The 27,361-nt window shown below is 42.3% G+C and overlaps 2 protein-coding genes across 7 annotated transcripts in view; one reads left to right on the top strand and one right to left on the bottom strand.

The window, feature by feature from the left end:
* Positions 1–15,606, bottom strand: part of ext1c (exostoses (multiple) 1c) — a 136,346-nt gene extending 120,740 nt beyond the window's left edge. For 2 of the 4 annotated variants that reach the window (XM_079522816.1, XM_079522813.1), the window contains exon 1: positions 15,477–15,606. The gene's annotated coding sequence lies outside the window, so the exon portion shown is untranslated. Of the gene's footprint in view, positions 1–14,332; positions 14,692–15,402 lie in introns of those variants that run through there. The other 2 variants (XM_079522815.1, XM_079522814.1) reach the window with 2 other exon arrangements.
* A 1,208-nt stretch (positions 15,607–16,814) lies between these two features.
* On the top strand, positions 16,815–24,652 carry LOC306938579 (putative thiopurine S-methyltransferase). Of its 3 annotated transcripts, XR_013791752.1 has the most exons (10): positions 16,858–16,926; positions 18,098–18,276; positions 19,059–19,151; positions 19,834–19,966; positions 22,076–22,128; positions 22,233–22,307; positions 22,451–22,536; positions 22,748–22,792; positions 24,257–24,476; positions 24,585–24,642. XR_013791752.1 is itself a non-coding variant. In XM_079522819.1 (9 exons), exons 2-9 carry the CDS (start codon positions 18,179–18,181, stop codon positions 24,391–24,393), a joined length of 720 nt encoding a protein of 239 aa, XP_079378945.1. In that variant the 5' UTR covers positions 16,815–16,849; positions 18,099–18,178; the 3' UTR covers positions 24,394–24,651. The 3 variants fall into 3 exon arrangements, 2 of the variants coding, with proteins under 2 accessions (XP_079378945.1, XP_079378944.1); XM_079522819.1 differs by lacking the exon at positions 16,858–16,926 and adding an exon at positions 16,815–16,849 and having other exon boundaries at positions 18,099–18,276; positions 24,257–24,651; XM_079522818.1 differs by having other exon boundaries at positions 16,856–16,924; positions 18,099–18,276; positions 24,257–24,652.
* Positions 24,653–27,361: the final 2,709 nt, after the last annotated feature.

Raw genomic sequence — 27,361 nt, forward strand, 5'->3', positions numbered from 1 at the left:
ATTGAAACTGAAAAAAAACTAAACTTTTCCACTTTGAGTTCAGCACTGTGTTTTTGAAAAACACACTTTCTCTTAAAAAACACTTTTCACCTTCCTCTTAAATGAGGTGTTTTGGTGAAATGCACCATCTCTAATGTATCTAGTACACTCTCGGAACAGGAATGTTCAGATTTCCCCCGAAAATAAGATACGGCGGCTGTGGCTCAGGAGGTAGAGCAGGTTGTCCAATGTTCCATGTGTCAGCGTTTCGAGTCCCCCCGGCTCCTCCTGTCGAAGTGTCCTTGGGCAAGACACTGAACCCTAAGCCCTTTCTGAAACCAGTCCCTTGACTTGAAGTGCTCTCGGGAGGTTCCCTCGTCAGAAAGTGCCCCTCCAGCTGAATCAAGTTCCATTGATTAGGGTGCTGGGTATAAAAAACTGTTTGGAAAAACACTCGCCCTCCTTGTGCAGAAACAGGAAACAGACACCATTCGTTGCCATGGTTACCATCACGCAATTGTGTTACCTGTTATTTTGTTTGTACAGTTATATTGCATTTTATCGTGTATGTTTGTGACATGTGGATTTCATTAATATGGAAAAAGGAAATACAGCGTGTCAAAAATGACATGTCATATACATCCATGGTGTTTATAAAATCATAAGTTGTTTTGTTTGTGTGGTTTCATAACTTTCATTTATCGTTTTTTTCACGGTGGGGTAAATAAAGAGCCCTTGTGAACATCAGTTGGAGTGTTGTCTATTCTGCATCAGATGAAGATTGTTTAGGAGGAGTTTATTTATCATTTATTTGTGGTGGTACTTACATTTGTAGGTCGCGTTTTCCATGCGGACAGAGAACAGGGCTGCACAAGGCAATCGAGTCTAGATCGGCACAGACTCGCTCTTGAGGGCTTTATAAGCCACTTCCACTCAAGGCTGCTTGGTTTCGGACGACACTTAATATGGCGCAGCCTCGCGTGAACGCGCATATCGAGGGCAAGTGTGTAGAGCGAGTGGCGAGGAGCTGGTTTCAGAAAGGGGGCTACATTGCCTCCAATGAGTCGATCGATGCGAGCTTGCCACCATTGGTGTGGGAAGTGAGGACGGTGGTGTCAACTCTTCTCCGCTTCACCTCCCAATGTACATATGAATGAATGAACCATTGTAAAGCATTTTGAGCACTTGGAAAAGCACTATAAAAATTTAATTAATTTATCTAATAACAATAATAATAACTAGACAAAAATTGCTGCAAGCAGCGATAAGGCAGGACCAAGCAGGAAGGCAATAAGCAATAAGAATAGTATGCACATTAAAAGCATGAAATTGTGACAGGGTCAGTTTTAATTGTGTGTGTGTGTGTGGGGGGGGCAGCATTCTTGAAGACTCATACGCTGAGTTGTCTGTACTCACATTTGAACCCATGACATTGTGTCCCGAAGGCGAGAGCCCTACCTACTGAGCTAGAGCTATCCGGACACAATCAGTTGTAGTGAGTACTCAAACAGATCTACATGTGTAACACCTGGGATTCAAACTCGAGCCTCCCACATGGAAGTCCAACATCTTAACCACTAGACCAAAGGAATATCCCTCTGGACTGGGGGGAGATATTAGACTTTTGAGGCTCTGAGCCACTCTGCTACACTAACCTCCCTTTTGACCTCCTCCCACGGGGAAACCCGATACGGGTCACGGCACCAATGTAACGCCCGGGATTCGAACTCGGGCCTCCTGCGTGACAGTCTAACATCTTAACACAGCCCCTGCGGGAAACGGTTTTCTACGTGGTTCGAATCCCAACGGTCCGGTGCGGGACATGTAGATGTCCGTTTAGCACATGTTTTTATTGATTACTTTCAATCGCCTTTATACACACCCGGACAATACATCAACCAGCCCTGGTTCATAGCACAACACTCCGGTCACGTGATCCCAAAAAAAAAGAAAAAAATGCCTCACCCCCTCCCTTCCTGAAAACAGGATGGGAGGGGGGAGGTGTATTGTCACGTAATGGCGGCTCGGAGACTCCCATACAACTCAGGTCAACAGAATCGCTGCATAACAAGCCGATCGGCACGGTCCACCTCTTATCCTATTTCTCCCTCTTTGTTTCAGGCAGGGGAGGGCTCCCTCCTGATTGTTTCAGGCAGCGGATGGGAGGGGTCTTGTGTGTAGTGTGTGACTGTGAGTGTCTCTTGGTCAGATTTCTGTCTCCTTTTTTCTTCATACTCAAACAAGAAAACTATCACGGATTGTATCGTCCCTCGGCGAGCGGTTATTTCTTTATCATGATGATCAACGTCGGTCAGATGGAACAATGCAAATGCGCTGTTGTGTTACGGGAGGTGGGCAGGCGGGCAGCAACACTAACCGCGTCACAACAGTCTTTCCACCTCGGAGGAAAAAACAGCAACACCACCGTCCCTCGGCTAGCCGAGTTGGAACGATACACAGCGTCTGACATAAAACGGCTCCTAACTAGGCTTTTTGTTCAAGAAGAGTATGTTACTACAAAAGCAGGTGTTACATAAAGGTAAATATCTCCAGAATGGAAGATGGTAAAATAAAATAAAATTTAAAATTGGAGTGGACAAGTTAAGCGTTCTTTTGAGGTATGCTGTGTGATTCTCGCTATAAGAGAACATTTACTGTGGGCCTCAGAAAAGGTCCTTCGTTCAATGTATCACCCTTAGCACCACAGGGCTAGCTCTGCCCGAAATGGCTAGCAAACAGAGTGTTAACCACTAGACCAAAGGGAGGCTACACATGCTCCAAACACGTCACATCACAGATCAGCTTTGTAACCATTTTTGTATTAACAATAAAATCTGCATGAACGATTACTAATGCTATCAAATGCTGTAATTGTAGTGGGGTATAATAAATTAACACCAGACCTACCATCAGTTCCCAGGACTTCCAGCAAACTTGTAGCACCAAACCAAGCTAATCGTCATACGGAGCTGGCAGTGCCCAGATTGGAACCCATGACCTTGTGTTCCAAAGGCGGTAGCTCTAACGACTGTGCTATCCAGACACAATCAGTTGTTCTATTGTTAACAGCAGAATCATTCAGTGTTTGTGAATCCGTGATAGTTTTCTTGTTTGAGTATGAAGAAAAAAGGAGACAGAAATTAGGCTATATTGAGGAAGGAAATTCAGGGAATGATGATAACTGTCTGATGGGATGTGTGAGTTCTTGAACATGTAATTGGAGGCTTGTATGTATGCTCCTTGATGTTCTACATCAAGGGTTTTCAAACTTTTTCATATTAAGGTCCATTATTTATTCAGCATTTGAGCCGTGGACCACCATTTGATGAGATTTAGCCCCAATTGGGACCCAAGACTTTTGTTTTGTTGGATAAGATTTTGTCCACAATTCCATGCTGTATTGATGTGATATCATTAGGAGTCGACAGGTGTTGATCAAAGTAACAATTCTTCTACATTCTCTAATTAACTAATGCAGATGTTTAAAAATAATTTAACTCTCGAAAGTGTAAAATAAAACCAAATGGACATTAATTTTACGCTCTTAAGAGTAAGAATCTAATAAGGGTCCATTTGGTTAACATCTCAATCACATTTAGCTGGGACCACCTGGAACCCCCTCAAGGACCACTGGTGGTCCCCGGACCACTGGTTGAAAACCACTGATCTACATTGATGTCTGCTTGTTGAAGAGCATTTCGCTTCAGCATGGCCGACCTGAAGCAGCTAGCAGACGAGGCCAGATATTATCTTGCTCTTCAAGCTCCAGTTAAACAGAGCCAGATACAGTTGAGGAGCAGTGGAGGAGAAAATAAGGGAGCGTTTAGTATCTGAAATGGAGATTTGGAAGGTGGCGACAAAACAGAGCCACTTTATGTGCCGAAAATGACCGTTAATCTGTAGAGAGCTGGAGAAGGTATTTTTCTGTTATATTTCAAAACATGCAACCGTTTTTCAACTCTGTATTTTCATGCCAAGCATCCCCCATAAACTCCCCAACGGCTGTACGTGCGTCTGTGTGTGTGTGTGTGTGCGTGCGTGTGTGTGTGTGTGTGCGTGCGTGCGTGTGTGCAGTTACGTGCGTGCATGTGAAGAACACCTCACAGTGAAGGCCAGTGTTCCGACTGCCAGCCACCACACAAAGGCAGCTTTCAGGTCTCACCTGCCCTCTCTCTCTTTTTCTTCCCCCCCCCCTCTCTCTCTATACCTCTGCTTCACATTCCTCATCTCTGCGTCCCTTCCAGCCAAATAGAAGTGATGCTTGCATTTTCCGCTTGCAATAAAACATTAATTTAAATAAAGCCACACAGGTGATGCTGGTTAACTTCCCCATCACACTACAAAAAGCACATTTTTGAAGTAAATCTTAGCCAATCAGGATGGAATAAGAAAAATATGACAGATTTGACTTGAATGGCGAAGACAAAGCGAAGGATTTTACTGCGCAGGATGTATATTATGAACTGGATTTGAACTGGGTGACTTTTAACATTAATATTTACATTCATGGGTAACAGATTGTACCGTGTGGAAAACAACATCTCATGAATGATGCATTTATCTTTAAAATATGTCAGACATTTATGGAAATTGTGTATTGTATTGACTGAGTGAATACAGTGGCATAGCATAGGCAGATATTTTTCACCGCTCTCGCCAACTAAACGAATAATGAATAAATATCTTTATGACTTTTGCGTTTTTTTGTTGTCGTTTTTGGCAGGAGCCCACTGTCTTCTACTCCTGTGGTTATTACCGGACCAGCATGAGCAGCAAGCTCACTAAAGTTGTGTTGAAAAAGACACTGGGGATCCCATTACATACCCCTCATCAATAATTCACCCGCTGCTTTAGTTAAGACATTGATTTTCCTGCCTTTATTTCTTTCATGCTTTATATCCCCTGCCACAAACGCGCCGAACTAAATCTCCATCTTCCTCAGGATACACTCGGCTGAAGGCATCTATCGTCATCTGACAGAGGAAGGAGGTGATCTAAAGCTCTGTCTACAGTATGTGATTTGTGATTCCGGCAATAGTGCGTAATGATCGCTGGGGGTTGGGGGGGGTAATAGAAAAGTGATAGAGGAATAGAGGATGTCATTATGATGGGGGTAATGAAGATGGGCAAGGGGGAATTTATTCCGTTTCCTTATCTGACATCTAACGCAAACGCATTTGACACAAGGACGGCATTCCTTATTGCCTCCTTTCTATCTAACGTTTCACCACTGTGTGTTACAAAACAAACAAAAGAAAAAAGAAAACTGCTGACTGGGGATATTTACATTGATGGAAGTGCACACTAGCCTCTTCCCTATTACCGCCAAGACAATAAAACCAGCAAATTGGAGCAGGAGGAAATAATTTCCGCGTCTTACAGCGAGCTATTTCATACTGTCACACCTATTAACAAAACCCTCTCGACGTCCTTCCCTCTATTTATACTGTCTCCGCTGCGACTAATAGGAAAACATTTGGAGGAATTAGGTGAACATTCTGCAAAAATAGTGGATCTGCAACAGTGCAAGCACCACAACATAACATGTTGTGATCAGTAGTTATTTGCAGCTATGAGATTAGGGGCTCCAATTTTGTCGCAGCCTTTACCCGCAGCGCGGCCCGCAATTCAGCCGCTGCCCGAAAATTACGAATATAGGAGCTTTCTCTGTCCCTTAATGGTATTTTCGTCCAGCATCACCCGCTTTTTTGCCGACACCGGTATTTGTGCCTAGAGGTGTGGTCATGGGCGTGCTGGCACGCTTTCCCCTAAATTGCTATTAGCGATTCATTTTAAAAGCACCTGTAAACCGTATGCCAAATTAGGCATAAGGGGTCTTTTAAAGGCAATGGCACGTGGACTGGTGATTCGTTTAATTATTGTAACGCCCAAACCACACCTATGCATAATATAACGGGTAACGGAGGTGTTTAAGGGATTTAGACAGGTAACCAAAATACCAACTTTAGTGGGGGAACACCCTTTCCCCACTCCTAAATCCCCAAATAGTGGCTTTAGAAAGATGAGACAAAAATGGAGCCCTAGGTGTAGAGGGAAGAAAGGAGGGAGCTGAGGATGGAGCCCTGGGGGACCCCAGTCAACGAAGTACATAAGGCTAAGGATGGAGCCCTGGGGGACCCCGGTCAACCAAGTACAGGTTTTAGAGACAAAGGTTAACATATAAAGGTTACTGATACCATTAACAACTTAAGCCCTGTACCATTAACAACTTAAGCCCTGTAATCAAAAAGCAAAAATACCTGATGTACAAGCTAGGTCACAACTCATCTTGGTGCAAATGCATTGTGAGCAGTGTGAGACCGAACAAATAATTACAAAGAAGAAAAACAACAAAAAAAGTGTTGTACCCTGCCCCTTTTTTTCTTCTTTCTAATTCTTTGTTTGTCCCAAAAAAAATTGTTTGTTGTCATGATTTGTCACGATCCGAGTTGACTTTGTTCGAGGCTTAGTGCAGATCTTTAAATAAATACTTTTTGAAATGTCTTTGGGAAAAATGCATGGGGATTTATTTCCTGGGCCAGGCGTCGTCATGAAAGGACGCTCTATAGAACTGCTATTTTCACTTTATTTTATTTTATTCCAGGTTGTGTTAACCATAAAGAGACATTTCCTTATGCAGAAACATATCTCTCTCCGGAATTGTTGTCATGACAATTCAAGCCAGCAGCACCACGTCTGCCACATAACACCAAACCGTACCCACCAGGCGACATCATCCACCTTATGGCCGGCACCGTGAAGCAGCATTAATGACGAATGTTTACCACTGAAACTCTAGGGCATGTCTGAACGTGACTGGGGCCTATAGCAACTTCCACGGACCTGCAAATTAACTGACACGCTCTCTCTCCCTCTCCGTCTCCCTCTCTCTCCCTCTCTCTCTCCCTCTCTCTCTCTCTCTCTCTCTCTCTTGCGCTCTCCCTCTCTCTCCCTGTGTGTGTGTAAGTCATGGATCAATGATGGATCATTATTCCTGTGTGACTATAGTGCTTGAAAAGGCCATAGGGCCTGTTGAATGGACAAGCCTTAAGAGTGAAGCACAGGGTTCAAGGAAAGGTGAGAAGAGGGCAGAGGGTGCTTCTTTCTGTCCTTATTTTTCTCTTTCCTTCCCTCACTTTCTATCCTTAATTCCCAAAATGAAATGAAGTCAAATCTCCTCTCCTCCCTCCCTTCGTTCCTTCCTCTCCTGCACTAGTAGCCAGAGCGAAGGATTTACACAATAAAATCCTCAGTTCTAATCTAAGTTCCACTAAGGATTTTACTATCTACTTGAAAGCACCCTCTTTTCACATCCACTTTTCCTCTTTCTATTATTCTTGTCTTGTCTCATCCCTCAGCATGGAACGACAGAAGACAAGCACGTCAAATAATTAATCACAGACAGGACAGGTATAAACCGAAAGCAGACCAACAACTCTTTGATGTTGTGTTCCTCCTCTAGATAGAAATATGGCACAACTTCTGGGAAGTTTCAATTATGGAGTACAACTGAGCCCACGGGCGAAATTATGTAAATACTACAAAGACTTGTGGGAGTCACAGTGAGAAATGTGTGTACTGTATTAATATCAGCTAACGTCAAGTAGTAGCTTGAAGACGAAGAAACAGGATTAGAATAAACAGGCTTTGCTGTACTGTGTTGTGTTCCACACCCTCCCAGCCAGTGGTGTAAAGCAACTAAGTACATTTACTTAAGTACTAGCTGTAATTAAGTACAAATTTGAGGTATTTGTACATTACTCGAGTATTTCCAATTCCCGGTACCTTTACTTCTACTCCACTACATCTCAGAGGCAAATATTGTACTTTTACGCCATTACATCTATTTGAAAGCGTTAGTTACTAGTTACTTTGTAGATTTTGATTATTATTACAAAACATACAAAACAGAAAAAAGGTCAACAGGTACAGTAGGCATATTTCTTGCAACGGACTGAGCAGAGTTACGGCAACGTTGACATATGATCCAGTGGCCAAAGTGATGTCTATGTATTGTATATTATGTCAGATGGCATAGACAAGTGCACAGGGGGTTGGGGAGTGGGGTGGGGTGGGGTGGGCTGCTAGGGGTTGGGTGTCTTGCTCAGGGATACTTCAACACCATAAATCAAACCGGCGACCTTCCGATTCCCAGATGGCCTCTCTATCCACTCATCTATACAGGCACCCACTTTGAACGCAGTGAAAACAGTTCTCTCCATAGTTTTCTCTCGTTCTTTCACAGGACCGCACGCACGCGCACACACACACACACACACACACACACACACACACACACACACACACACACACACACACACACACACACACACACACACACACACACACACACACACACACACACACACACACACACACAATCCTAAAGGAGGACACATAAGGGGAGAAAGTGGGACCTTATGCACTAGCTTCCTGTTGAATGTCTATTCTGAATTTGAGTTCTTATATTGACTGTAATCGGATTTGGAGTTAATGGGGGGAAAATGCAGTTGGGAAGATGGATGGATGAAGAGATATTGGCTGGAAGAAGGGTGAGGGGCGTGGGGGTGGAGAAGGGGATGGATGGAGGAACTGAGGAGGATAACAATATAGCATGGTTGGCAGCTGAACCGCAGTTCATTCCTCCTCATCTTCCTCTTCCTCTCCAGCAGGGGATTTGCCCTCTACCGTTCCTGCCTGATGTTCTGTCCCCCTCTTTACTCATCCGGGGAAATGGAATTTAAATTTCGCCTCTCACTTACCCTCTCTCCTTCTCCCTCTCCCTCTCACTTACTCTATCAACATTATTTATGGCAATTCAAAACAATAAAGCAGTGATGAGAGTGACACACCAAAGAAAGAAACCAAGAAAAGTGTTCCATTTGGATATATTTGTACACTGTTGGACTTACAAATGGATAAATGAACACTGAGAATGTTACTGTGTATAATTTCACCTATTTTGTACACTTATATAAGGCATCGGCTCCTGAGTGCAACTGACTTTGTAAACTCTCCCAAATTAAATAAGTAGCCATTACCGTCTCCCTGCTCCCTCTCCCATGGGTAGAGGAGTCGTTTCGAAGCGAGGCGAGAGAGAGACGAGAAGAGGCAGCCGCATCGCCATTACGTCTGAAATCGTTTGGAGAGACTACATACAGTAGCCTCGTAAACTGACACTGGATGGGCTGACTGTCTGAGCAGAAGAAATCCCTGTCCCTTCCCGGCTGATTTGGTATGCCAGCTGAAGAAGTGTCAACTGAATGATAGAGGCACGGCGCCGCGCTGATGGGCGGCCGGGAGGTCATTCATTCCAGCACATTCAACCCCGGCAGCAGGAGTGTTTAGTGAGTTTCAATATACACAGGTGTGTGGTTGTACGTGCACACACACATTTGTAAATGTGTGTGCTGTGTGTATGTGTGACTGTGTGTGCGTGCGTGCGTGCGTGCGTGCGTGCGTGCGTGCGTGCGTGCGTGCGTGCGTGCGTGCGTGAACATTCACTGAAGTACTGTAAGCTACTTATAAGTACAATTCTGAGATACTTTTACTATCAGTATTTTCAGCTCTTGAGTATTTCCAGTTCTTGATACTTTATAATACCGCTACATCTCAGAAGGGGGAGTTTGTGTGTGTGTGTGTGTGTGTGTGTGTGTGTGTGTGTGGGGGGGGGGGGGTTACTTTGTGCTCAACTACAATTATTTGGCAGCTTTAGAATAGTTACTTGCAGATTTATATTATATTTATACAAAACATTTATTGATAAATGCTATTATGATTGATGTATTATAAATCACGGTACTCAGCAGAATTCAAATGAGCCCTACCTTTACCAGCTGCAACATTAAAATAAGCAATAATGCATTACTTACTAATAATATTATTGTGAAATTGAAGATTCTGCATAATGAGTACTTTTACCTTTAGTGCTGTAATTATATTTAGATACTTTTGTACATTTGCTCAATGCTTTAAATACAGGACTCTGAAATGTTACAGTACTTTCTCTACATCCGTCAGTGGTTCTCAAAGTGGGGTATGTGGACACCCAGTGGTCCTTGTAGGGGGTTCCAGGGGTCCCCGGTAAAATGAGATAATATAGCATCAAAATCAGTTTAACCACTTTAACCCTGTTTTCTACACTGGCTATTTAAAAAAAAATAGCCAATCTACAAGCTCACCGTGGAAGGTATCTGCCATTTCTAAAACATTTGGCAAAAATAGAGAAGAAACACTAAAATATTCTCCTATGGCGTGTCTCTGGGACAAAATCTTGTCAAATGGGGGTCTGTGACCAAATACATAATGGTGGACATTGACATGAACGTGTCTGAGGACCACTGTTCTACATTGTTGTATTGATACATTTACTGAAGTAAAGATCTGGGTACTTCTTCAGAAACTCTGTGTGACTGTGAGCATAGTACGCGTGCACACGTACATGCTTCTATAATTATACACATAATCTGGTATGCGTTTTTGTCTCTGGCCTAAAGCTGGCTATATACATATTAGCTCAGTGAAATGAAGTGCTCTGAGAGAAAACTCAAATCTTGTGGTGAGGTGAGAGGCTCACTTGGACTAAAATTAAACCCTGGACTCTTTCATTATAGGACTGAAAGACGTGACGACGTGACCAGGGCCCAAACGACGGCCGCATTGTGTTTATGTGTGTGTGCGCGGTTGCTGTGTGCCGTACTCACACGTGTTTGTGAGCGTACGCGCGTGTGTGTGTGTGAGGCAGAGTGAGGGAGAGCGCAAGAGCCAGGACGCCAAGGACAGTCTCTGTGTATTTTTGCATTCATTTAGAACACTGGTTCTCAAAGTGGGGTCTGGGGAATCCTGGGGATCCTTGAGGGGGCTCCAGGGGGTCCTTTAGGTGTCTTTAATTCAGAGTGTACAAATGGAACCAAATGGTCCATATACACTGATGAGCTAAACTAACACAGAGGATTTTGCAGTGTACTGTAGATTCTTGGTTCCCATATTAAACTACCAGTCTTTGTAACTAAATGTTCATGCAAGTACCCTGATAGTGCATGCAAGTCTTTATATAAGTGACTTGTACTGTATGCATTGAATCGTATATGGCTCTATGCACTCATTGCACTGTATGTGTAGGCGTGTGCACATGCAAGAACACACGACAACCGTACCCTGCGCACATTCCAAAGCTGCAATCACACACAATAACACACAGCAGTGCAGTGCTTCTAGCCGAGTCCACAGCCGCTCTCAGCCTCTGACCGAATGACTGACTGGCTGAGGTTGCGGTGAAGGTTTGTCTGTTTGTCTGCAGTCATATCACTCTAGTCTACACTGCGATCTAAAAGGAGGGGGGGGCACACTGCTGTGGTCAAAACAGGAGCCACTTAAGCACCTCCTGGCAGACCTTTATTTTAAGGCTTACGGCCTGGATGCGATGCGTGTGTGGCTATGATTTGTTCTATTTTCTGCTGTCAACCACCACATGCCCTGCATGGTTGAGGCCTTGTATTGCTTAATTTATACTTGGTTGCACGGTGTGCCAGGTCGAAAATAGCAGATCTACAAGATCACACCTCGTCACATTGCAACACATTGTGCGGCTATTTTGAGCACACGACAATGGCACACAACTTAGCATAGAATAGGAAAAAGGCAGGCAGGCACCGAGCATGCACACAGTTACATGTGCACAAAAACACAAGTACGCACACTCACGTCCACACATAAACAGCTAGCATGCCTTTGTTAAGTACACACATACAGACAAATAAGCACAGACATACGACACACAGTATGCATTTCCACATACCATACAACATCACAAAAACAAAACAAGAAACAGAGATAAACACACTTGACAATGTTTGAACAATGTTTTTTGGAGGGGTTTTTCACTAAAAATATTCTCCATCTATAGCAAGAGCTACTACGGATTTTTCCCCATTAGTTTGACCACCTCAGAACGATAATGTACATAAACTTCATTAAGCACTGGTATTTTTACAAGACCAGCGTTTTTATAATGTTGATAGCAGTGCATTCCTCTCAACCTTAATAAAACCCTTGGTTGCCTTGTGTGGGTAGAGGGGGCTTTGACACAGTTAATAAGATGTTTACCTCAAGCTGAATGCCCCGCAATGCAACCAGCTTCCCCACAGTGCTCCTATTTCCAAACCTAGCATAATTACAAGCGGGGTTGATTAATTATGTCTCAGCAATATGCTGCTCTCCAACGCCATGAGGGCTAATTAACAGAATGAACAAGATGGGTAGGAACAATTATTAGAGGGACTATCTGGCTGGCTCACTGATTTTGGAAGTGCTGTTTTCAGTCACATGCTGACAGAAAAGTATAGTTAAGAGGGTATATTGCTATAGCACACAAGACACACACCGGGGGGGGATGCAGCATTAAAGAGTGGAACAATCCTGCCTACGATGTAGTATATATATGCAGCGAGTGCATGCCTGCGTGTTTGGCTGGTAGCACAGGTGACAGCATATATACAGCAGAAGCAGCATGTTGTAGCTGAATGCATCTGCCTCATTAGCCAGCGCTTCTCCATGCAGTGTCTCTTATCTGGCTATCTGCACTCTGGTGCTTCGAGTGGGAGACATTCCTCTTCTGCTGATCACAGATCAGATTGACCTAGGAACACTCTAACCTTGACAACATGGACAAGATCTATGATCCGACCCCGAGATAAGGAGCGCGGGGTACATTCCAAATGGGGTTCAATTTAGGTGTCCTGGAGGTGTGCAATTAAATCAATGGTGTTGTTTGCACTATTGGCTATTGTATGTTGTATCATAATAACATGCTTAATTAATGTAAAAATGTCTTAGATTTCTTTGTAAAGATTTGATTTCTTTGTAGCCCTTTAACCATTTTACAAAATATTTGCTGATAATAGCCTTTTCTTGGTCTGTTTTCTTAATGATCTATATATACTGCATGAGTGTGTTAAAAGGTTTCAACACTTAGCAAAGTGACCTGAGATGTATAATAGCTTTTAGGGGTTGAACACTGATAGTCTCAATCCTTTTAGTGGAAGCCTAGCCAGCCCTAGATCATGGAAATGCTTATATGAACACTGCCTGTTTTGAGGGATGCCTCAAAAACTGCAGCCACAAATCATTATTTTTCCATGATTCTCACAATGTGAAAATGCATAATTATATGCAACGGCAAGAAATGATGCAATGAGTTCCCAATACTCATTAACAAACACTGTATTTAGGCTTTTTAGTCACCAGGGTGTATATATTACAGACACAATAACCCAATTAAGATGGAAAGCTCTTGCCTAAAAAAAGACACACACACACACACACACACACACACACACACACACACACACACACACACACACACACACACACACACACACACACACACACACACACACACACACACACACACACACACACAGTGCTACACACCTTTACATGACAGGAGATATACTAATGATTTCATAAACCAGATTAGGTCTCTTTGTATGAGTTTTTGTTTTGCCTCATTCACTCCCCCTGATTACTTTCATATTTTATCCAAAATGACACCATTTAATGCAGTCGCTCAAATCACAATCTACGCTCATCAATAGGCTAAATAAATGAATAAATAGAGAGTAATTAATTGCCATAATGATCCGAGTCTTGTTGAATTTATACAGGAGTGCTTTTCATGGGCAGTAAACTGTTGCGGTAAGTGTTAATGCAAGAGATAATAGGACAATTCCAAACAGATGCAACCATTTGTTGTGTTTGATTTTATTCTGGCCCTGAACAATCTGTAAACCTATTGTCAATGGGGCCCAAGTCTTAATTACTTATTTGGAACAATTTGTTTCCCTTGTACTGTAGGGGATGTGACTCATATCAGACTGAGATACAGGATGACAACTAAAGGTTGGTAGGCTATAGTCTGCTGTTCACCTACCTTGCACTGTCAGTAGGCTATCATGTTGCCTGTGTAATGTGTGTCATAACTGTCATTGTGTGTACAATGACTGTACAATGAAACTCAGTCATTTATGTATCATTATTGTCAAATGACTTGACACCTGAACTATAGGTTTAGTGATGGACGGGAAGTTAATGTGCAATATTGAGTCTACCGCCAAAAATATCTCAGTCTGTGTGAAGCCTATTCCCAAAAGCCATGTTGTTCAGACCTGTTAACTGGTTTTATGGGCTACATCATAAAGCATTACAATAGTGAATGTCAAATGGTAATATGATGGATTGATAGATAACTGCCATATCTGACACGGCGGTTATGTGACACCCATGTAAAATCGTTAACAGTCCACTTCTATAACCTCTGAGTGACGTGTCAAAAAAGTATAGGCTTATAGCCTACCTGTCACAGAGTGATATGTAGATCCTTCAGAAGTGGTCGCAGCCGGTTCATCTACTTCTGAAGTAACCTATAGAAGCCAGGGCATGCACAGCACACAGCACAGTCCTCGCTCAGAGCAGAGCGGGTCGCTCTGGTTTTGCGCACTGAACTGTTGAGCGTCCTGATTCTCACACAGCAAAAATCACGGGGAGTTTAGGCTTAGGGCTCTCTCGACTGTCAGTCAATAACCGGTTGCAGTGACCGGGGGCCGTGGCGTGGCATCCACATTTTTCTTCACGGGAGGCCCTCCTTTCGATTTACGAGCCCTCTGTCTGTAATATGATTAAGTTACAAGTCTGACACGCGCAAACAACATGCGCACAGCCCGGGCGCGTCCATAAAAAATCATCTCACGGCTGGCGGGGAGTGAATGCCTCCTCCGCCCATTCCTGGCTGTCTTCACAAGGCACAAGCACTCTCACTAGACTCTGCGCTCTCACACAGGGACGCGTTAGTATGCACCTCTCAACACCACCGCACTTCTACCTGTATCTTTAATAACCATATTCTAGGACCAGACAGAGTATATCTTTGTCCCGCCTTTACAGACAAGCGTTTTTTAGATTTAGTACCACCGCCTCTCTACATCTGAGCGTCGTGAGAGAGAGTGACTGACAACAAGGTGCGCTGCTGCTGCTGCCTGAGCGCTGCTATACGAGAACAATACACTGACAGCTGTTTACAGCTCAGTGCGAACAGGCTTTACGGAAGCATGATACAACAAGGATTAATCCCTATAAATCCCTAAATGTCAAATCACAGACTGTGTGCTGTTGCCATGCAGGTCTACCGGTAGCCGAATGATGACCTAAGTATGAACATAATTAATTTTGCCCGAATGAAAAAAATGAATATGCAGTTTAGTGACCTATCCACAAAGCTACTGGGCTCATCACGTGTGCAGTGCACTGATATGATAACACGAGCCTCCCCCAAAAAAGATCTCCAATACAAATATTCGAGCTATCTTTGGAGATATCAACTGGACAATTAGATTTAGATTGCATTTAAAATAGGCGGCGCCCACTCACTCCGCTACAACGTTATCCTCCACAAACAGGCAGTACACGAGAGAGCACACGGCGGCGCGATGGAGTCTTCTTACCGACTCGTCCTCAGAGGGACCGGCTGGTAAACCATGCTGCGTCCCTCACTGGCAATTTCCTTTTCACTCCACGTCCTGGCATTTGCGATTCAGTTCACGGGACATGCACGCGTCTCTTGTTGGCATGATATGATGATTGTGCGTGGTGTTAAATTGTCCATTTTCGATCTCCACCACAACATTTCCCACACACGACCCGCCCCCCGGTGTTTGTGATTGGCTCTCTGGCGGCTCCTGGGCGATGTCGTCGCGCCCTAAAGAAAACGCGCACATCTGGCCAAGCCAGCGGTTCCGCACAACTGTCTGGAACATTTTGGAAACACCGAATTACGCACAGAATCGCAATGGCCTGGAAACACGTTCCCGTTCCAGTAGTTGGAGAGATCTACCTCATGTTCTTCGATCGTAGCCGATTTTTAAGTGTGTAACAGGCTAATGGCACTTAATGGCAGCCAGGATAAACTAAGCCGGGTAGGGTGAATTAAACAAATATAAACTATGACGTCCGTTGTCCGTTACCATAAAAAGGAGTGTATACATTGTATACATTGAGTCGGAGCTATATCTTCAAAAGCCTAATAGCCTGAATTGCATTGATTGATGTTTCATCAAATAATTTATGTCTTGTCTTCCAATGGCAATTATCATATGGGCCTATTACATTCGTTGTAGTATGTTTTTAGGGTACATACATGCATGGTACAAAACGATAACATGATGATCAATCAAATGGAGCTGTGTCCTTGCAGTCATTTCAGCCATTAATTATACTATTGCGCCACTCTGTGTTCGATAGTAAGTACTGCAGCTCACCATAGTGTCGCCTAGCATTATCTTTAGAGTGATCCGCTGCAATTTGCCTGGCAAATTTTTGGCAATGACAATAAACGCTAATATAAAACAAAGTGGGGGCTGGCTGCCAGTGGCTGGGCATTGGGCAAGTAAGAGCATTGAGCAACACAAAGTATAGAGGCTTTTTAGGATTTCAGCAAATACTGTTACACTCTGAGGAAGGTCGCAAGACCGAAACGTTGCTTTGCTTTAATAAAAATCTCTGAACCCAGCAAGTGGCAGTGTGCGGGTGTCCCTCCTTTCACATTGTATATACCTCGTCATCATCGCACCTGCTCCAAACCTACCGGGTGTGCGGAAGTCATCTCTCTATTAGCAAATACTGTTACAAAATGACAATCCCTTTATTGTTTAAATTATTTTTTATTGCTATTTTTTTATTTCTTTGTTTATATACGGTATTGGTATATGTATATATTTTTTTTACAGAAACTATAAATATTTTTCGTTCACTTTGGGGGTCCAGCGAAAATCGGGACACCTCACGTCACGTGTGTATTCTAACTCCTCCCATACCAGAAGTAAGCTTCAATATAATGCACGTGCATCAGATACATACATGAACACACAAACAACATCTCTGTACGGCGGCACAGGTATCGTATGCTGCAGGTTTCTAACAAAAACAAAACATTTTATTTAACCATATTCTGATATTTTAAACGCCAGCCAGACTCAGGAAAGAAAATCGTTTTACTGATTATGCCAATGTTGGGAAACTGCAGATATCCTTGTTGTGTTGTGACTCATCTGTCAATCATGCGGCATGCTCTACTAACTGCCTGTCAATCATTATCCCGGGCTAAGGCCCAAGGGGTATGTATGATTCATAGAATTTAAGGATTACACATTTCAAGAACAGGCCGCCGAGCTTGTTTTGGAGCCCTCAAAAACCGAGATAAGCAAAGCATAGTCTAATAACGTAATAAGTAATGATGCCCACTCCAGTTAGATAATGATCAGAATCAGAAAGATCTGTGAAAGTGCGATTGTTTTTATGTTGAACCTCAGTCAGCCACCCACAAGATAATAGCATGATAGACATGCAGTAAGCTCAGCTGTATCACTCTGCTCCAGGAATGTGTTCACACAGAAGATAATAGCTATGATTGTATTCTATACACCTTTAATCCCAGTCGTGTCTATATCTGGGCTAGAGGTTATCCTGCAATGATAATCCCTGATACATGCTTTCTAGGTACACCATTACATTGCCCCTGTTTCCATGAAATTCATTTCACATCTGGGAAACACAAACGTGGTGGGAATATAAATGATAAATCCTTGTAACCCATCATAGTTTAAAAAGCAGGTGGCTTGCGCACATCCAGTTCCTGGCTATTCCTAGAAAGTAGTCCGCACACAGGCTTTGCTCCAGTAGTGTTTTATTGTATTTTAAAACACCATAAGTTACACAACGTTTCGGGCGTGAACGGCCTTCACAAACGTTGTGTAATTTATGGTGTTTTAAAATACAATAAATCACTACTGGAGCAAAGCTTGTAACCCATCATAACCTTGGCAGTAGTACAGTATGTGCATTTGACACATACCTACCTACATTCTCTGCAGTCATTTTACATGAGTCATGATGGATAATGGGATTTTTATACATGTCACAAGTCACAACACATGCAGCAGGCATGTTCGCACGCGTGCGTGTGTGTGTGCGCGTGCGTGTTACCAACCTCGGGTCCCTAGTTTAGCAGTAAACCATTGCCTCTTTGTTCACATCTCTCCCCATTCTGGTCTTTTAACATCCTCTTGCAGGTGGTGGTGTCATTGTCATCTTCTTGCAGATTCTGGCGTCATTGTCATCGTCCTGTAGGTGGGGGTGCCAGGCAAACAGCATGTTGACGGCACAGGCAGATCGGGTCATGGCCATGGACGAATGGCACCAACGCTGGGAGGAGGACAAAATTGGTTTCCATCAGCCCCATGTGCACAAGTAAAACACCTTGCTTTTATTTACCACATCAGGGAGATGGGACCAAATTCAACTCCTTTTGTTATGATCATGCAGCCCCTGCTTCACATCCCTGCCAGGAAGGATTTAAATTAATGTTATAAAACAAATAGTTTCATAGTTGATATTAAGGGGCACTGGGCGGAGCGATGTTCAAAGCCTCTGTAAAATACTCTATAAACAGTGTTTACATGTCAGTATTACTGTACAATGTCAAATTTTGTCGTGAAGTTTGATTTACAAAAACTGATAACATTTTAAGCAAGAAATGAGCTGCTAGTTTAACAGCTAGTTTGACTTATTGACTTCAGTGTATAAACATTGTTTGTGCAGGAAAATCACACACTACTTTATTTTAATTCTCAGAATAATTGGGATATGTAATGTATGGCAATAATAAGTCACGCAATGTTGTGGTTTACATTGCTTTTAGAACAGCTGTGTTAACTGTTTTTTACGCACTCCACATGTCATGCCTAACACCCCATATCTGTTCTATAGTCACTGTAAAGTGTAAACCATGGCCTCTTATGGCTTCTTGCTTCAATGATTTATGGGTTACATAAAATGACATAGCTGAGATGGGAGTTTTTTTTAAGTTTTGAAATATCAATTGGTAATGCTGGTGAAGCCTTTAATATTTCTGAGATCAGCAGGAGTTCTGCATGCACAGAAGAGTGTATGAAAGTATCCAAAAGGGGTTTACACAGGGTGTCGTTCATAATGGCACTTCTCTAGTCTTTTTGTCTGTTTGTTTTCAACAGGATGCTGGAAAGCAACATCGAGAAAGTTCTTGCCGGCCGGACGGGTGTTCGCTTCTTCTTTCCTCTCTGTGGGAAAGCCGTAGATATGAAGTGGTATGAAAATCACATGTTATCTTCACAGTGTTATCCATAAACCCTGTGTTCTCATTATGGGGGTGTCACAGGATCTCCCCTGTAAAAGTTGTCCATCGAGTAGGGGTGTGCATCTCTCCCTTATAGACAGATTCAGAAACGGGTCTCATTGTCGCAGGCAACGTATTTCCTGTAGGCGGAGACGACATATTTGCGGTGTAGACAGTCGGCTCTTAGCCTCTTGTACTACATTGAATGGGAAAGTGACTGATGTTAGTCTGCTCAAATGTTACTCTTTTACCTGCTTTTTACTAACACTAACTTTACAAAGATGCCCATAACATCAGGATGAACCTGTGTAGTTTATGGCTGCTCCAACATTAGTGGCAACATTCAACTTGAGAGAAACGGAATGTCAAAAAATACACCGCAGTGGCTGAGACAAAGCAGTGAAAGATACATAACGTCAGTCTTAACCAATACCCAATCTTTCTGTTGTATGAACACAAGGCTGCTAGTTTATACCTCATACTTTAAATGCTTAGTATGAGGTATAAAGTACACGTCGACACTCGTACTGGGAAAGCAGAGTGTCAAACAGACAACCTTTCAATTTCCAATAATTATATGTACATATGTAAAATGTAACAATACAAATCTTGAATAATCCTAAATCTGTTCCTCCTACTTGTATGAACTCCAGGCTGGCAGACATGGGACATTCCGTAGTTGGGGTCGAAATTAGTGAAAAGGCCATCAGACAGTTCTTTGAGGAAAGCAAATTGACCTACAGTGTGGAGCCTGTCTCTAACATACAGGGAGCAAAGATTTACAAGGTACAGTACTGTAACTGTCTTGATTCCAACTATTTGTGTGATCACATGGAAGCAGACAAACTTCAGGCTTTCTTGCGTGGAGCAGGAACAGAAAATACTTGGATTCTAGTTTTAAAAAAAGGCAATATTCAACAACAACCAGTTAAGGTCTTCAATATTTTACAGTTACATCAGGTATTTGTACCCTGATGAAGACCTAAAAGGTATAAGTTTTTAATGTACTTCAATAACCATGTCAAAATTCAAGTATTGTTTTCCTGCTCCATGCAAGAGTGCCTGAAGTTTGTCCCTTTCAATGTGATGACATTGAACCCTGCCTTTAGTTTGAATCTTAAGCCTGATTTATATTTTGTTGTACAATGTTGTCCCGTGCTAAAAAACAAAACAATGTAAAAGCCCACAATGACCTTGTAGATCAGCTATTTTCATTGCAGGACATGGTTATACAATAAAGTACAAATTAAGCATTACATGCTAAAGATCCCTTTCACAATAATTCAATCAATCCACTGTATATCACTGAAACTATTTAGTGAATAAAATATTATTTTGAGTTTTTGACCCATTTCTGTGGTTGAGTATGATTATATAAGTGTGTTAAGATACAGCATATTAAAACGAACACAGCTGTGGTGGATCATGAATGTCATGAGTGCTCGTCTGTTGAGAAATGTAGATCCTGTGGTGGTCGGATAGGACCTCTACTGGTTAACTGGTATTGCATGAAGGTCAAAGCTCAGTATAAATGTAGATCCTGTGGTGGTCGGATAGGACCTCTACTGGTTAACTGGTATTGCATGAAGGTCAAAGCTCAGTATAAATGTAGATCCTGTGGTGGTCGGATAGGACCTCTACTGGTTAACTGGTATTGCATGAAGGTCAAAGCTCAGTATAAATGTAGATCCTGTGGTGGTCGGATAGGACCTCTACTGGTTAACTGGTATTGCATGAAGGTCAAAGCTCAGTATAAATGTAGATCCTGTGGTGGTCGGATAGGACCTCTACTGGTTAACTGGTATTGCATGAAGGTCAAAGCTCAGCTTATCCTTCTTCGTTTATCCTGCAATTATATCTCAACAACAGTAGACATTTTGGTGCTTGCACGGAGAACCAAGGTTTGACTCATGGGTCAAAAAAGCTACTCATAAAAGCTACAATATAAGGGTTAGGAGGACAATAGAGGGTATGCGCATGCTTAAAGGACAACTTTAGTTTTTTTCAACCAAGGTTCATGTTTTAGGTTGTTATTAGAGAAAGTAAAAGATATATTTTTTTTTTTCATTTTAGGGATTTTAGCTGTTTTTGACAGGGGGCGGGGGCATTCGAGCATGGGGCTAAATATGTATTTTTTTTACAAAATATTATGGCGATTTCTTTTTTTATTATTTACTATAGTCCTAATAAACCACAGGAAATTACATCTGGCCACAAAAAAAATCACAGATCTACTGAATGAGAAGGTAGCCTACTGGGGGGAAGCCACACTGTGTGTCATAGGCTCAATGTCAGTTTGACACATTCAGTAGATCCCGTGATCTTTTGTGGCCAGATAAAATTTCCTGGCGTTTATTAGGACTATAGTAAATAATTAAAAAATAAATCGCTATAAAATGTTGTAAAGAAATACATATTTAGCCCCATGCTCGAATGCCCCCGCCCCCTGTCAAAAACAGCTAAAATCCCTAAAACAAAAGAAAGCAGCAAATGAAAAAAAATCTTTTAGTTTCTCTAATAACATCCTAAAACATGAACCTTGGTTGAAAAAAACTAAAGTTGTCCTTTAAAGTGAATGGCACATCGAGCGGCAAAGCAACGTGCAAAGTGAGTTTAACATTGTTTAACGTTGTTTAATGCAATCAGATCACACTTTTCTGTGTGGATGTATGGGCTGTCATGGCCAGAAAGTAGTTTTTTATACTCAGTAGGCATTCCTGCATAACTTCCGGGTTTGATGATGATGTCACGCGCATACCCTCTATACTAATGTATAAGATTCTATGTCATCCATGCCTTGATAAGTCATACAACACAACATGTCAGACCATTGATTAGCATATTTTCCACATGTTTGTTTTTGCTGTTCTACATAGTTGTTTTTCCTCCCCACAGAGTTTTGATAGAAACATTTCCTTGTACCAATGTGACTTATACAATTTCTCCAGGTAAGGTACTCATAATCTTTTTTTTTTTTAACTGAATGATGCCTTTTCAGTTTTCAAGGAGGCGTTTTCGGGCAAATTGTAAAACAATCTACTCCTTTCTATAGTTCTATTGAGGGCCAGTTTGGAGCGATTTGGGACAGGGGCTCTCTAGTGGCCATCAACCCAAAAGACAGAGAAAAGTAAGCTACAACAATTGAGATTAAAGGCTGCCTTGTCATTGAAGATGGAAGAGATTCTTTAACCGTTAAACAGAATGTTCACTATTTGAGTCATTATGCCAATAATTTGACATCATTTTACCATTATTCTAATAATGCCACAGATATGCTACACTGATTACTTCCCTGATGGCCAAGGATTGCAGATACCTTCTGGACACTCTGCTGTACAATCCTGAGCTGTACAAAGGTAGGTACAGTTTGAAGAACTCTGAACACTTATGTAATATACAGTCTGTCTGTTTGATATTGTATGTGCACAGACTGTTGTAAATGTAGACGCTCACCCACGGTTCTCATGGAGCTTCTGTTATCAGATTGGTCATGAATAGACACTGTAGCAATGTCCTCTACTAATAAAAAGGATCTGTGCAAGTCAAAAAGTTATTGTTGTCTTTCAGGTCCTCCATTTTTTGTGCCAGATGAACAAGTGCACAGTCTTTTTGGTGAGTGTGGTCAAAAACATGATGAGGAAAGTAGTGCACAACTGCACACAACTTCCGTGGCCCAGTTGCAAGACAAACAGCAGTATCGCAAAAGGAAATAGAGTCTGCACACTGGTAATGCTGAAAAAGTTATACTGTATTTTTATTGCTTCGTCAACATTTCGATCAGATAGCTGTATGTTACAGTATGTATATGTCCTGATCTTCATCAGGACATACACGATGGTGTAGTCCACCGTTATACGCTATATATGTAGTATGCTGTGCCGAAGTTTTTTGGGGAAAAAGCATATACCATCTGCTAATCATTTTATCCATTGACCTTGTGTGAGCACATTGCAGCCTATTTGTGTGCATGTCGCGCACGGAATAATTTTGGTATACCGTCTGAAAAAACCTAGGCTACAGCACTGCATATACAGGTTTTGTCCTGATTAAGATCTGATTGATCGAAAAGTTGGCAACGCAATAAAAATACAGCAGGAGGGAAACTCCCCCGTCAGGTGTAAAGGAGCAACTTGGACACGCGGGCATGAAGGAAGCATGAGTTCAAGTCCGTTGCTCTCCCCATGTCCCCCATATATGGGGACTAGGTTGGCGGAGGGTGTGTAGAGCCCAGGATCACATTAGATAATTGACACTGGGGTGAAAAATGGGTTACAAAATCGTGGGATTAGAAAATTAAAATACAGCAGGGCTTTTTCAGCATAACCAGTATAGTATGCAGACTCTATTTCCTTTAGCTGTGAAAATGTATTGTGTGGCCTACAGTAGCTATGACAGGCCTATCCTATCACAGTTAGCTATGATATCACAGTATAGAGCGTCGCAGTCCCGCCCCCTTTCATGACGACGCCAGGCCCAGGAAATAGTTCCCAATGCATTTTTCCCATGGACATTTCAAAACGTATTTATTTAAAGACCTTATAAGCGTCGTACAAAGCCAACTCTTGTCGTGACAAATCATGACAACAAACACAATATTTTGGACCAAACAAAGAAGAAAAACAACAAAAGTGTTGTAACCTGCCGTTTTCTTCTTCTTTCTAATTATTTGTTCAGCCCGAAAAATTGTGTTTGTTGTCATGATTTGTCACGACAAGAGTTGGCTTTGTCCGCGGTGAAAAGTCTATGAGGAAAATGAACGGGGATTTCTTTTCCGGGTATCTCGAGGGGGCGGGACTGCGACGCTCTATAGGGCAGGCTATGTGAATAGTGAATACCTAGCTTAGCTACAATTATCTTACATCACGATAATTGTACAATGTACAGTAGGGCCTGGCCCCTGGTCCCCTTCCTGGAACCACACCACCACAGGCACAGGCACCCAACGGCCAGGCAGGGACCAGGGGCTACACCCTGGGGACCTCTGCCCTACGTGCAGTTTTAATAATGGATTGATTTGTCAATGCAGAAGGTTTGGACTTTTATGTTTAATTGTGTTATTTAATTTGTCTTCTTTAGGTAACAGCTGTGATATTGAACGACTGGAGCCAGTGGATGCTCTGACGGACAGAACGAGAAGCTGGGGACTGGACTCATTCTTTGAACATGTACATATCATCACCCTAAAAAACAGTTCAAATGCTGTGGTGTTGTAAAGATTCTAATTTCTAGGATTTAACTGGGGTTTTGATTACTTCCACTACCTCCTCTGCCTGCTTTCTACAATGGAATAGGAACTTCTGTAATTTCCAAATTTCAGAGGCTACAAAAGAGAGTGGTCCAAAAAACAGACTTCTACACCAGGTATTCTAGACAGTGTTTAGGTAATATTTGGTCCATGAACCCCTTTACTGTGGTTTCTCAACTATTAGCCTGTATCTGTAGTGTACTGTACTGAGCCCAGCAAAATTAGTTTCCAACTTTCCATTGTGGATAAAGGGCATCTAATCTATATATATTTTTTGTTTTAATAAATTCATTTATACTTAAGTCATGTGTGTGGTCTGGTCTCCCTTTTGTGTTTGTTTTTGGTCATGGTGTAGGTTTTCTAGGCCACACGCGTCAGTCGAACATTATGCTTCCGTGTTGCTCTCGATTGGCCGTTGCCTGGTTACGATAAACAGTGACAAAGGAAGGATCTTAATAACATTAGATTGGCTAGGCCTGCTGCTAACCTGCTGAATATGTTGAACCTACGATACAACATTAATGTCCAAGCATCAGACGGACACAAGGAGGGTGCGTTATGAAGCTCACAACTTTAGAAGACTTAATTAATATGAACATATTTAATAATGAGAATGAATGAATGATGGTAAAATATATCAGGTTAACAGGTGAACTTATACTTACCATCATTTGATACAGCTGGTCAAGAATGGGACTGGAATGACGAGACGCAAACACTGGAATGTGTCAGGTAGGCCGTTCCGTGTCACGATCAAGAGACCAATATGAGGTGCAATGATTGGTTCATTAGCCGTGTTTGTTTATTTGCTGTTTTTTATTAAGCCTGCCCTACATGATGCGACCTATGCCGCAGTCATTTTGACAGGTGGACGTGATAACGTGGCGGGTGTGTTTGCTTGCATTAAAGCTAATGATTATGTCGGCGTTGATTGATTCATGCACGCTTAAAATGAAAATCAAATGAAACGCCTGCAGCTGTGTTTAATTATTCGCCCAATATTACTGTGGGGGTCTGCCAGGTAGAGTGCTGCATGGCTTGTGGATATGCATACTTATTTTTATTTAGGCTATTTATTAATTTATTTTGACCGGCAGTAACACCACAGCGGAGGACTTTAGGAGGAGGAGGAGAACCAATTTAATCGACCACCTGCGACCAGACATGTAGTGTAGCCAGGCTCAGAGGCTCTCTGTACTAGGCTAAACCTATTTTTTGCCATCCCATTAACCATATTGAACAATAATGTTGAGTTGACTCACAATGTGCACAATATTAATTGCATAAAATAAATAACTATCAATTCCCATTTACCTTTGTCCTAGGTTATCTTTGTTGAACGGTAGAAGGCGCCAGAGCACCAGTAATAATCTTAACCATTCTCATCTCATTGCTTACAAGTCGTCAGTTATGAAGCTCACAACTTTAGAAGACTTAATTAATATGAACGGACGACTTGCGTGGAGGAGAGCGTTTCCGGGAATCTGGCCGTCGGCAAGTCGTCCGCAGAGGTGGAGCTTCTTTTCCATCCACCAGCTGTCTAAAAACTCGGAAAATAACCTGCGCACAGCCGAGAACGTGCACAGCTCTTTAGATAGTGTGGCAGCACCTATATGGGGACTAGGTTGGCGGAGGGTGTGTAGAGCCCAGGATCACATTAGATAATTGACACTGGGGTGAAAAATGGGTTACAAAATCGTGGGATAAAAAAATATTAGAAAATTAAAATACAGCAGGGCTTTTTCAGCATAACCAGTATAGTATGCAGACTATTTCCTTTAGCTGTGAAAATGTATTGTGTGGCCTACAGTAGCTATGACAGGCCTATCCTATCACAGTTAGCTATGATATCACAGTATAGAGCGTCACAGTCCCACCCCCTTTCATGACGACGCCAGGCCCAGGAAATAGTTCCCAATGCATTTTTCCCATGGACATTTCAAAACGTATTTATTTAAAGACCTTATACCTTCCAGCAAAATTGATATTTTAATGCTCACAGAGACCTGGCTAAAAAACGATTTTAAGCTCCTCAATGAGGCATCCCCCCCTACCTATTCTTATTTACAGAATTCTAGGCTCTCCAGTCGTGGCGGTGGAGTTGCTGTTATTTTTAATCCTAATTTTATTTGTACCCCTCTTTCTTTTGGCGACTTTAATTCATTTGAATATTTGGCTTTCACTATTAAGCAACAGCGTACCCTCTTTGTTTTAGTCTACCGTCCCCCCAAACCAAACTGCTCTTTCCTCACTGAATTTTCAGATCTGTTAATGAGGCGAGAGCGGGTAGGGGCCAGTGCTATGGAGGGTGAGGGAGTGGACAGCATATTAAAAATGATGGAGGAATGGTCAGAGACACCACCCATGGCGTTGGTTTCAATGTCTGAAATATTCACCCCAGAGGACAGGACAAGATCGAGGGTGTGGCCTAATTTGTGTGTTGGTCCAGTTGAGTGGACAATAAAATTCAAGGATTCAGTTAGGCTGAGGAAATCCTTAGCTAGTGTGTTTGTTGGGCAGCAAACGTGGATATTGTAGTCGCCCAGGAGGACGACATTGTCAAATTTTGGCATAAATAGAGTTAACCCTTTAACTGCCACTAAATTCATCACCGTCTTCAATTCCACCGCAACTGTCCCGTCTTCTCACCTCTCCATCAATGATCAGCTTACCTACTTTAATAACACTTGTCAGTCAACTTTAGACCTTGTGGCCCCCTTCAAAACCCGGACCCTGTTGCCAAACCCACCCTCCCCCTGGCTTACAGATAATACCAGAACTCTCAAAAGAGAAATCAGGAAAATTGAAAGGAAATGGAAATCCTCTAAATTACATGTTTTCTATGAACTTTTAAAAGAGCTCATGAGAAATTATAACACTGCCGTCAACGAGGCAAGAACTAAATATTTTTCCACACTGATCTCTAACGACCACCT

Source organism: Electrona antarctica, assembly GCF_951216825.1.
Source record: "Electrona antarctica genome assembly, chromosome: 15".
In the NCBI taxonomy this organism is placed as follows: domain Eukaryota; kingdom Metazoa; phylum Chordata; class Actinopteri; order Myctophiformes; family Myctophidae; genus Electrona; species Electrona antarctica.